Source organism: Podarcis melisellensis (assembly GCF_964234715.1).
Source record: "Podarcis melisellensis genome assembly, chromosome: 6".
NCBI lineage: Eukaryota > Metazoa > Chordata > Lepidosauria > Squamata > Lacertidae > Podarcis > Podarcis melisellensis.
Window position 1 is genome coordinate 30,356,695 of NC_138538.1, and position 12,940 is coordinate 30,369,634.

Genomic DNA, 12,940 nt, shown 5'->3' on the forward strand with positions numbered 1-12,940 from the left:
GGTTTCACAGGATGGAGAGTCACTCCCTTAGCTCAGTGGGCAGCACATAAGTCTTGCACTCAGGACTCAGGTCTAGTCCTGGGTATCTCCAGGCAGGGCCAGCAAAGACTCCTCTCTGAAACTCTGGAGAGCTGCTACTGTAGAGAGTTATGAGCTAGAACAGGCATCCCCAACCTGCGGCCCTTCAGAGGTATTGGCTTACAACTCCCATGATCCCTAGCTAACAGGACCAGTGGTCAGGGATGATGGGAATTGTAGTCCAAAGCATCTGGAGGGCTGAAGGTTAGGGATGCCTGAGCTAGATGGACCAAATGGTTTGTCTCTGCACAAGGCAGTTTCCTATGTTGTAACATATATGAATGAGGAAGTCCCTGTTGTGAATCTTGCTTTGCTATGAAATCACTTCTTAGATAATCCCTAGCTTTCTGCCTCAGCCCTATTAAGGGGACAGCACACACCTTCCTTTTTAGGTTTTTTTAAAAAAGAGATTACTAATGTAACTCTTGGTTGGACATTGTTCTCGAAGCTACAAACATGAGTCTGACCAAACTGCGGGAGGCAGTGGAAGACAGGAGTGCCTGGCGTGCTCTGGTCCATGGGGTCACGAAGAGTCAGACACGACTAAACGACTAAACAACAACAAAATGTACCTCTACCATATAATAGGATATTATTATGAGCACAGACAGGACAGAAATTGTTATCTGGTTGACCGATCTGAGAACAGGACGCGAGAGTAGATGAGCCTTTGGTCTGAGCCAGCAGGGCTCTGTTGGCCTAGATTCAGCTAACTCAATGTGCTACCAGAAGCCAGCACAAGGGCTCCTGAGAGTGCAAGAGGGCTTCTCCACCTTCTCTGCCTCCCCCACCTCCATTCTGGAAGGTCAGGCAAAGCTCAAGAACAATTGGAGAGGGGGAAAAGAGTGTGGGGGTTGTCCCATGTGGCAAGCAGAATTGCTTGTGCCGACAGGATGATCAGAAGATTGGCATTGAAGTCTTCCCTATGTTCTTGTATTATATTAAAAAAAGGGGATAGGAAGTTTAAATTACCCTATGAAATATTTTTGTCTTCCATAATTTCTATGCTACTGCCATTGGTGCCAACCTGGAAGCACCATTGACACTATGCAATTCCCCATTCTCATTTGCATATGAAGGATAACAGGAGAAGGAGCTCACACACTGAAGACCATCAGCTTCATACATAAGAATAATCTTTAAAATTTATTTGACTAATTGTGTTACATTCAAGATCTGATGTGTTTCTTCTAGACAAAGAGTTGGCATAAATACAAACAAGCCTTTGTGCCTTCCCTAAACAAAAGATAAAGTACTAGAGACAGAGGAACATAGCTTCACATCTTTGTATTTACAGTCTGCCTTTACAACTGAGTGGTAGGAATATTTACAGAAAATACAAGAAGAACAAAAAGATCATGTCTTGGCAACATACAGAACTTTATACATAATTGTACATGATTAAGCACATGGTATCTAGCCATCTCCTTCCAAGTACTCCTGCAAAAACCCAGTTGTCTTTCAAAGATGCACTCCATCAATTGTGTAACTATCACCGTGTTATACTTCTGTTTACTGTTCATGTTGAATTATAGTTCTATAATCCACCTGGGCTAAATATTATGAACACTGCATGACAATTGTATACTTCCCTCCTGGGAAGCGGCTACAGATAATGGGCAGTCCAATCCTCAAGGCACTCCTAACAGCTTATGACCCACTGAAGAAAATAGGGCTGGTACCGAGGACCAGAAGCAAGCTGCGTTTTCTATAGCTGCTTTACAGCTGCTCTCCATACAAAATAGCTACTCTTTCAGTCATGATTCCACTCAGCTCCCTCCCCATTTTATTTTTTCTTTACATTTAAAATATATTTGAAGGACCAGCTTAAAGGTGCTTTATATTTCTTAAATGGAAACTATCAAAAAGGTACTAAAACTGACATTTTTGATTTGAAATTGTTGTGAAGATGACTAACTTCCAAGTGTATGGTGCTTTATTAAGAGGACTTGAGTACAACCCTTGTATGTGTTTGTGTGGTAAATACTGCAGCCCTAATATTTTATCTCTTCAAGAGACCAGAGTGAAAACAAATAATACATATTAGTTAAGATACCCAAAGGAAACGGTAATAGGAAACAAGCAACCTAAATGTTAAGAACCAAGCCTGGTCTACAAACTTCGATTCTTTTGATTATCCTGTGCAATGGTATCCAAAAAAAAAGTTGGAAATTTAAATGTTATATTGAGTTTTACAAGCCTGATGCCTCAACCTGACCTAAAAAGAACCAATTTTTCAAAGGCAGTCATGTTTAGAGAGCTCTAGACAGAACATTGTATTGCAGTTAATTGGTCAGTCAATAGTTCTGCACAGGGGACAGGGAGCTATCAGTGCACTTGGAAGCCTTCTCATTTACACACATACAAAAACAGACAACCAGCATCTGTACCAAAGGACCACATCACACACATTTGGGAGAACACAGCGAAAGTGAGCCCTTATACATTTCCATTAATTACTCAGTGCTGTTTGGAGAAATCACTGCTGTTATTTCCCTCCATAGTATTTTTATTAACAGAATCAAAAGAATTCCTGCATGCAGATTTAGGCCACAACTTCCAAGTCCACTTGTGTGCTGTTAAGTACACAATGGAAGAAAAAGTAAGTATAACACAAATGTGGATTCAGGGCAGCATGTCTGCTCAAGAGCAGGGTTTTTTTTAAAAAAAATAAAATAAAATACAGGCTAAGTTAAGGCTGCATCAAGCAAATTATAAAGTTTGGAGAAGTAAATTCCTGGGGGCAAGAATACACTGGCTTAATAGAAATGAGTTCCTGGGGGAGGGGGGACCTTTACAAGCATTCGGCCCTTATTTTCACAGCAGAGTTTAACAAACTGAAATTTCTTTTACTAAACAGAAGGTTTTTGAACATGAGAGGCTGTAATTAAAAGCAAATTATTTAAACTCTTGAACATCAAACTGGTCCATGCCTCTAACCCAGTTCAAAAGCTGTTGTGGATTTAATACATTTCTGTCCTGTCTGTGTAACTCAAAAGGATGCTTTTGGCAGGTCATTAGTTAAAACAAACTAATGGCTTCACCCAAAGTACATACATGGTTCAAACCATTGATTTTTATATGAAGTTGCCCAACTGCTCAACCTGTTATTGCACGGCTCTTGTGGTATGCATGCATTGGTTGTGCCATTTAATCCATGGACTAAATGTGACAGATCATCATCTAGATCAGAACAGTATCTTAGAGGGTTCAATTAAGTTTAGTGTTCGTGCACTAGGTTAATACTGGCAAATGTTCAGTACTAAGTAACTGCTATGCAAGTATCAGAACAACCTGCATCCCCACTAGCAGTGCTATTTGCTGTTCCAATCTGTGCATCGATTAAGCAGGACAGCTAAACATGCCAGACTTTGAGAGTGATTTTATGATGCGCCCTTATTTTTCATATGTGGACTTACACCACAAGCTGACAAGACGCTAGCATGCTAATTCAAAGTAAGCAGCAGGCTCCATTGTTTAATCTTCCCTAAGAAACCAGGAAGCTCTTTAGGGTTTTTAAATGACCACCCTGGCAGCTTTTATGAACGAAAAGTACACCTCTCAGAGGAGTGCTGTGTAATAAAATATTTTTGCTATAACCGTTATGAAGCAAGTACTGCCTCAAAGATTAGCTTTAACACACATAGCCTCACTGGAAAGCCATCAAAAGCGACCAAGTTTCTTTTTGCTAAGCCCTTCGCCAATTGCTCCAGACCTTGCCACTCTGCTTTCTTTGTCATAATTCAACTACATCAAAAGATATAGGGGGATACTGCTGCTGTAGACCAGTTTCAAAAGAGCTTTTCTTCAGGATCTCAAAGAGTCAAAATATAACTTACTTTTGCACGTTCTATTAATGGACAGTTTGCTTCCTGCCCTGAAGTATCAGATTGCATAGCAACATTGAGAAAGGTAAAGGTTTTAACAAAACAAAAGCTTTCATGTCTATGTTTCTTATGGCTAACACATCAGTTAAAAGTTTTCAAAGTTCCATGCTATGCATACTGGGAACACTGGGTATTTAAAAAATAAATAAATAGACAAGTGGAAGTCAACTGTTTTTCAAAGGACATTCCAATGTTGTATTTAAAAGCAAAAGGGCACAGAAACTGAACAGACCATATTAATTTTAGACATTGAAAAGGCCCACCAACTTGTGTTTCACTAACACTGGGAGAGTAGTTCATTTGCTTCAGAAGACTACTGGCCATGTGTTCCATAAGCAAAAAATGAACAAATTAAAGCAAAACAAAAATTGTATTGTCAATTGTAAGCCACTTGCATTATTATTATTAATATTATATATGCTTCTGAAGAATCAAGAGTTAATTTTGCTCTAGAATTTCTCAGCCTTGTTTCAGTACTAGGTTAAGACTTGTAAGGATATTATACTGGCTCCCCAATGATGAATCTTAAATACTAAGGGGCTGCTATGAAGTGAATCATCTTGATCTTGGGAGTGTTTGCTTCTAAATAGGTATTCTTCACATTTTATCCTTGAACGCGTTCCAGCAACTTCCTGCAATTAGGCAATAGTAAAGCAAAGTGTGCTAATCTGCATGCATTCTATTATGGCTGATGGTAAAAAAAGAGAAGAGAACCATTAAAAAACCTCAAACGTAAACTGTGTTGGGAACTTAGGAACTTAATTATTGCTTGCTTAAATATCATACTATATGCCTACTATGAATCAAATATATTCAAATCAATAGGACTTGTTTCCAAATAAATGTGGACTAGGTTTGTATCTCTTATTTCTGAAAATGCAATTTGACTTTTTAATAGCTATCAAGAAAGTTCTTGCCCAAAGCATTATTTTCTGGATTCCCTTTTGGAAAACATGGCCTCCATTTATAAAATGTGCAGGTAGATATTTAAAAGGTTTTATCAGCTTCCAAAAAGGTTTTATTAAGAAAATGATACCCTGTCTTGCATCCAAGTATCAAGCACAAGAAAACCAAGTGATCTAATAATTTATTCTTTAAATCTGGACAGGGTAGCTATTTCTTTCCTCTCCAGTAACATCCAGTAATACAACACACATTAGCCAATGAAGTGGAGGGACACCAGGGAAATTTGAAGCTGCTTGACTTTGTATTACTAGATGTTAAGGGTGGGGACAACATTCCCGGTTCTTTTTGGCAGAAGCCATGCATGTAATATATGGTTCCAGACTGATATCAGTGCAAAGCAAGGATAAAACCATTTAATTTCAAACACTTGTAACAATTCTGAAGGGCACATAGTTATCAGATAATTTCTAGTGCACTTTTTAATAACCTTAACTTGCATGGGTCTTCACTTCCAATGATATTGGACAGCTATGGTGTGCCAGGGTTTGAATAACTCCTTTTTTAAAAAAGAAACCGACCTCTTTCAGTAAAATGAATGAACGAACTGTGGGACATGAAAAGAAGCATCTATCCCTTTCTGTAAAGAACATTTGCAATTCAGAAATCAGATTTCACAATAGGGTGGTTGTAACTAGTTCTTACATGCAGAGATGGACATACATTCTGATTGCATCTTTTCCAGGACAAGGATTTCACTTCTTTCTATAAGGGTGGACTGGTCAGATGAGAAATCACATTTTTAGCATTCATAAGATACAGGTGAAATTATGTACTGGTCATAAATACAATTGGGATGAACAGGCTTTTCTTTGTCTCAAAGCTGACTTAAATGGACCATCCTTAGCTCAAAGAGCCAACCTTCTTTGCTTCCCCATCCCTCGCCAATACCCCAGAGCTTTTATCCTGGACTGGCCAGCAGTAGGTAGAGGGTGCTTGCAACCTACAAAGGTAAAGAAACTTTGAGCAACGGACCCACGGGTACATGCATCTTGGATCTAGAGGAGGAGAGTCAGAAATGGAGCCTCTGAGTGGAGCTAAAAATAAATAAATAGGCCTGCTTGCAGGTGGGAAAGCAAACCAAACAAGATATAGCACAATAATTTATTGCAATTTCATGGTCTCTGTCTGGGAAAAAAATGCACCTGTACCCAACCTGCTATGAAGCCAAATACCAAACTTCAGGTGCTAGTTCTTTACGTTCAGAATATGGCATTATAGGTCAACATAGAAAGCTATGAGAAGTGCAGTTAACCCCCTCTCTCTACTACACATCCACTACATATTACTAAATAGTGACTGATGGTGAAAGTTTGTCCCTCTGCAGCAGCTGATGGAGTGAAGCTGGTTTTCAGGGAAAGTGCCTATATTGTGTCCTCATTTCTTCCTTGCAGCAGAAGCAGAAGTCATGCTCAGGTTGTGGTTTCTTTATACAGGACTTGCAAGGTGGGGAAGGGTCCCCCCCATTACCGTAGACACCAAGCTCTGATCTAATTGTTCAGGGAGGATATTGGTCTAAGGATTGCAGTTTTTGAGCCCAGCCTCCTGGAAAAGAGAGGTATAAAACTCTGGCTCCAGCTGTTTGTTCCTGTATTTATTGACAATGTCAGCTATTTTCTGTTTTCGACGGACATGTGGAGGATTGTACGAGTCACTTTCCAGCCGTTTTCTTCGACAAATATTTATTACTGTCTGTCTCACTAAGAAGCCTTAAATGGGAAAAAAAACATGTTAATGCCACTTACTTCTTCCCCCAGGAAAGTTATTTTTAGGACTTTCTGAGGCTAAAAGGAAAAAGTGTTCTCTGCATCCCAGCGACACTTGTGAGGTTTGGAATCTTCTCATACTTGTCAACTTTACTTAGGAATAAATCTGGACGAAGAGACTGTCTTGAAATGTAAGTGCTACTCTGCCTTAGTATGAAAAGGCTAGTTCCCTGCCTTCTTACCTTACCTTACCCAACGAGATCAAAGATGGTATATGAACACAGTATCTGAACATTTGTCACCCATTCAGCCACCCACAAACCGATACATTTCGACATGGCTATGGTTGCTGAGAATCCCAGCCAAGCACTCCAGGTTATCTCCTTCATTGAAAAAGGAGAAATGGAGGCATTTTTATTTCCAGGCAGAACAATTTGCAACATCAGAAATAGTCTGGTGATGTGGCAAGGGATAGCATTATTAAATTGCACTCATAGCCCCAAAGAGAAGAGTTACGTTAATCATCCAATTTTTTTTATTATTATTCCTCCCTTACTCCAAGGGGAGCTCTGTTTTGTTTTGTTTTAATGTACTTTTATTGAAGATTTTCTTGATTTACAAAAGTATGTGTAATGTCTCTCTCTCTCATATTTTTACCATGTAACATTTTTACAAATCAGTTTCATTTGTTGAGACTTTAGGAAGAAAAGGAGGAAAGAGGTGTGGGGGGAAGAAGGGGGTTGGGTTTGGGTGGCGATGTTTCTATTTTACTTAATATGTGTAGGGTTTTGTGTCAGCGTTGCTTAATCATCCAATGTTAATTAAAAACACCTACCTAATGCTCTCCTGCTTACTATCATTCCATCCACCAGTGGGATGACCATGTTGAATTTCCCAGTAGCTCCTTGCACTTTAACCCTGAATAATCCAGTATTTAGGGGGTGGATGAAAATCACTGGAACCTCTTTTTCAGGAGTTGCGGACCTTAAACACATAAACGTTACCAATGTAAGCAAACACTTCAAAATGGAAACAGCTGGGCCAGCCAACATTTTTTCAAAATTAAATAAAAACTTGAAAAATACACAAAAGTGTAGAAATTGGGTACACCTTGAATGTTATTTGAAGGAACAAAATCTGGGCAATGCCATAAAAATATTGCGTGATAGGAGGAATATAAGGCATCAGACTGACAGTTTTCTGGGCCCAAAATATGTGTTTGAAAGAAGGGGAAGGACCATGTAACCACACCCTTTGGACGCATGAATTTCTGCAACATTTCTCAAGTGCCAACACATATTTCTAAGGGCTGCTGGGACTAAAATCCATGAACACTCAACACGCAGCTTGCATGTGAGCAGAGTACTTCCAAGAGTGAAAGAAATAGCAGGAAGCAATGCATTAACCTGAATTAACTTCTATGCAAATGGCAGAGGTGGAAATGCGGATAAATTCAGGTCATACCTCAATGAAGTGCTGCTGTTTGTTGTAGTTTCTACTCCAGTGCTGGTCTCTGAAACCAAGTCGGAGAGAGGGAAGTTCTCTGCAAGATAAACATATTCACGATAGATTAAATATTCCCTTTTCATGTTGTAAGAGATAGTACAAAATGAGAAACCAAATCATGTTAAGTGACTGGTATTTAAAGACATGTAACTAGAATTGGTCTGAAGGACCATCGTGCCCTGAGCAGAGTGGAGAAAGGAGGAGCTTGAGGAATTGTCACCATCCAGCTGCCACAGCAGCCCAACCCTCCTCCAAATGCCACCATGGGGATTGCTGCAGAACCAGTTTGCCCCCGAGAGGAGCAAGAAGAAGCAGAACCAGCCTCTTCTAAACAAACAAGTTGGGATTTTCCCCCATTTTATATTTTAAAACCAATGCTTCTTGCAATAATCTTAAGTAAAACACCTTCTATACTACCCACAAATGGCTGAAACAAGCAAATTAATAAAACAAGAACTGGACATGGGGGCCTGGGTTATGAAGATGGTTTGCTTAGAAACTGACAAGGGCTGTTTTAAACCACAATCTGTGGCTGGCACAGAATGCTGAGCTCGGGTTACCAAGCGTAAACACTAGTGGGGTCCTTCTCCCAGCCAGGAGGAGAAGAAGGGAAAGGGGAGAGTAGAAACCTAAGGCTTTTATGTCCTGCCTGCTCATGCAAACTCCATAATAAAAGCCTAAGATTCACCCACCTATATCATCATAACGTTCAACCCAGACCACATACACCTTGGTTTCAGGTCCCATTGGTGGAACAGCCCGACCATGCGGTAACCTCTTGCATCTGGAAGTTGGACTGAGCTGTTGAAAATACAAAAGAAAAAAGAAGACAGTCACCAAATAATCAAAACTACAAGTGTGCAATTCAGACTGTCCTTTTCAAAAGTTTTGGGGAAAATAATTATAATGCATACAACCTATTGTGAACACTTCATTAAAAAGACAATAAATATTGTACTGTTGTCAGGCTGAGGCCTAAACATCTCCAATGATTTTAGATTCCTTTTGATTTGTTTCTGATGCACCATGGCAATGGAGGCACTTGCTGGGGAAAATTTCCTCAGGTACAAAATACTGTACTTTAAGCGTCTGATAACTGTGATAGTCCTAAAAAAAAGAACCCAACACAACCCAAGGGGAAGACAGGACCTTAATTACTATAAAATGGGAAGCTCGCTCCTACTAAATTATTCTATTTCTGAATTAACATTTTTTTTGCAAGTATTATTTAGTGCATCATGAAACAGTTCATATTATTTAATACAGGAAGAGGCTATTTGACTTTAAGACTATCACTTGCATATCAAGTACACTTCATTGGTCAATGTTGCAAAGACTTGCCCTCTGCGAAGAACTGAGATTGTCTGTATGATTGGGGAAGAGCTCAAGTGTCAGTGCAGGCTGCTTTAGTATTCCAGGCAGAAGATCCATATTGGAGTCACTTTCCTGGTCTGAAGCATTGCTTTCCAAGGAATCAGCTGAAAGCCAAAAGGGAGAAGTTAGGCACAAAGACATGAGTGGCAATTACACTTCAGATGTAACAAATACACAGGGGGAAGAGAGGAAAGCAAACACTCATTGCGCCAGGAGAACTCCTTGGTGCAGCATTGGATACAACTCTAGAATTTTCAAGGCACACCCATTTCTTTTGCAAATATTTGATACACTTGTGACACAACTGAGGAAATCTCTTTGGAATTAGCTACGGAATCAACAGATACACACAGAGAACACTTACTTAAGGACTCCACAGGTGAGGGAACCACAAAAGCTATTTCTGTAAGAGCATCTGCATAATATAGTGCTTTCTTTTGCCCATTGAAGATACTTGCCCCAATGTCTTCTGAAGGAATTATTTCATCTGAGAACACAGCAAATAAAAGATGGGGTTAAAGGGAAGGACTTCCAGTCTCGTTATGCACTTCATCCCATCCCCCCCCCCCCAATTTTACAACTTATTCTACTTTCTAGGACACCCACCCCAAACCTTTCATGAATCTGGAGAGATCCTTGCAGGCACTTCTCTGCATACCACTTGCTGCTGCACCAGAATATCTGGGGATAGTAATCTCAGCAGTGATGTAAGAAAAGCAGTATAAGAACAGCTCTCTGGCCACCCCTTCTAAAACTATGCATAAGGAACAAAGGGGCAGTGCTAAACCTCCTTCTTCCCAAATCACAATGGGATGATAGCGGTGAATATGCAGTCACCCCCACTCCAAATCCAATGCAGATCTGCAGTGGTCTTCTGGAGGAGCATGCAATCTACCAGGTCTTGGGGTAGAGGGGGAAGAAGGCACCTTCTGCCTTTATCCCTCTCTAGAACACTAAGGTGACCCAAAGTATTAAAGCAGACAGAAACCTCCACAAACACCTCTCACCTTGCTCAGATCCCTCCTCATCACAGAAACTGTTAATGGACCAGCTAGTTGAGACATGCCCCGTCCATCCAGGGTGTTTCCCTACATCAACTGACCAGCCAAGGGAGAGCAAGAACTCTAGGAAGTGTGGCTGGACATTTCTGGAAGACTCTACATTCTTCAAAATCTGGAAGAAAATAGGCCAGCAGTGCAGTTAAGAAGGCTATATATGCACATTTCTAAGGTGTTTAGAAGTGCTGGCCTGAAGTATCAAGCCATCTAGTTAGCAGAGTAAACAACACTGGAGCAGATGTTAACTGGTAATCTACCCCAGGGCAGTATGTATTCCACAATTCTAGAACTCCCATTGTCCTTGACCAATGGTGATGGGAATGTAGTCCAAGACATCTCGAAGGTACCAGCTTGGGGAAAGCTTGGACTAGGCAATGCAAAGAAACTGCATATGCACCGTGTGCCATCACAGCATCGTGCTACCCAGTTCTAAGGGGTTTTAGCGATGATACACGTCCAGTGATGTGAAAGACACACTCTTCTACTCCTCTAGTTCAAGAGAATATATATTTATGTTTTGAATACACTTTTTGATAGAGTTTAAATTAGAAGCATGCCACTTACTTCTTGGCTTGTTTTCTGACCTGCCTTCATATAGAAAATGAAAACTGTATCAAAAGGACGACATGGTAGTAAATCCAGGTAGCCAATGTCATCAAAAAACCCGGGTATGGTAGAATCAAGTGCAATCAGGTGAGGAGGTAGTCTGCTGTTAGCAGGTTCCTAACCAAACAAAAAGCAACGTAGATTTTATACCTCTACATGATCACCTTTTGTGGTTACCTATAAATTGTTATCAGTCACTTAAATTTGTTAATATGCAATCAGCTTGCTAAAGAAGATCCAAGAGGAAGAGCCCATATTAGTAGTCTCATATACATGTCTTTGTCTATCGCTTCCCAGCTTACCCAAACCTCCCCTCCCCTCCAACCCCCTTTTAAAGGAGGATGGGAAGGAAGTTCAGAGAATGGTTTGCCAAATTGCTCTCTGAAGCACACCCCGCCCTCTTCCAACACCACGGGAGAGATGCTTAACAGAAGGGGGAAAGGCACTTCAGAGTTTGCCAAACTGCTTTCTGAAGTTCCTCTAACCCCTTTTCCTTTAAACCACTGTGCCATCTATCACCCACGTTGCTTGATTTCCCACCTGTTCTGTCATGATGCTGGAATTGCTGTGGCCATCTACTGGCAGCCACACTAACTGCAACTTGACAACAGCCTTACAGCTTTATTATATAGCAACACATAGAGGTGTGTGGATACAAAAAAGGAATTGTACTAATTAATAAAAACGACAGGCACATTTCTTCTACATACAACAATGAAACAAGGACCTAATTTTAAAATCTGAAGAAAAGGAGCCCCTCCGCCCATACACATAAACCCAATTTTAAAAAACCATGTAGATACAATAGCCAGCCTTACACCCGCATATGGTTAACACTTTCTGAAAGTAATTTAGATAAATATTCAGGAGTAGCTGTGCTAAGTCTTTTGCAAGAAAAAGAAAACCTTACAAAGAGTCTTGTGGCACCTTGAAGACCAACAAATTTATAATATTCAGGATGCCACAAACATCTTTGTTATATGTACCCAAATTTGTTCTGCTTTCCTGCACAGCTCTGTCTAATGTAGGCTATAAGCGGTTGGACCCAATATTAAACAGTAATAGTCTCTAATAATGGCAGCATTTGAAGCAATTAAGGGAAGCCTCCAGTCACCTTCAGTGCTTCTAGTGACAGAAATCCAAAGTGAGAGAGGAAAAGGCGTGCTGTTTGGAACTCCTGTGCAGGAGGCGGCGGCTTACACTCTGTGACTGGGTCAGGGAAATTCTTCTTTCTCCAGTCTTCCTCCATCTGCTGATCTATAGACTTCTCATAAAGAACTTGCTGATCCATACCGTTTCTCAGCTTCTCATGCCGCTCCTCCAGCTGAAACATATATTTAACACCCTCATTTTAGACACCAGAAATTGCTGAGCGCAGTAGCAGCCTACGACAAATGGTGCTACCTGTTTGCCAAGCCAAACAGCACTGACAACGAGCGCCTGAAAAAGCTGCTGTAATTTCCCCCCAGCTTTCTAATAAAATTGTGACCGCTGATGTTCTTCAGCTGCTGGGTTAAGAGAGATGGATACACCTGCTGTTCAGCACATGCACTGTGACACTCCTAAATCAGTGCCTGATTTCAAAGAACAGCTGCAAGAAGTGTTAACAGAAGCAACAAGCTGACTTTTCACCTTCACAGGGATAAGAACAATAGGACATTTTAGCTCACTTTGGCAGCAGCTTCCTGAAAAGCATCTGCTCCAGAAATGCTTCACTTAGGTTTATAAGATGAGCAGGCAGGGAGCATTTTGATGTATGGGG

General features: G+C 40.6%; 1 protein-coding gene across 4 annotated transcripts in view; it reads right to left on the bottom strand.

Annotated features, from left to right (window-relative positions):
• Positions 1 to 1,197: 1,197 nt before the first annotated feature.
• RALGAPB (Ral GTPase activating protein non-catalytic subunit beta) overlaps positions 1,198 to 12,940 on the bottom strand; it is a 57,271-nt gene continuing 45,528 nt past the window's right edge. For all 4 annotated transcript variants that reach the window (XM_081916615.1, XM_081916614.1, XM_081916617.1 and 1 more), the window contains 9 exons: positions 12,293 to 12,502; positions 11,137 to 11,295; positions 10,522 to 10,687; positions 9,879 to 10,001; positions 9,482 to 9,618; positions 8,833 to 8,941; positions 8,099 to 8,177; positions 7,470 to 7,618; positions 1,198 to 6,637 (listed from right to left, as the gene is read on the bottom strand). In XM_081916615.1, the coding sequence (XP_081772741.1) occupies positions 6,444 to 6,637; positions 7,470 to 7,618; positions 8,099 to 8,177; positions 8,833 to 8,941; positions 9,482 to 9,618; positions 9,879 to 10,001; positions 10,522 to 10,687; positions 11,137 to 11,295; positions 12,293 to 12,502 (1,326 nt within the window). In that variant the 3' untranslated portion in view covers positions 1,198 to 6,443. The remainder of the gene's footprint in view (positions 6,638 to 7,469; positions 7,619 to 8,098; positions 8,178 to 8,832; positions 8,942 to 9,481; positions 9,619 to 9,878; positions 10,002 to 10,521; positions 10,688 to 11,136; positions 11,296 to 12,292; positions 12,503 to 12,940) is intronic.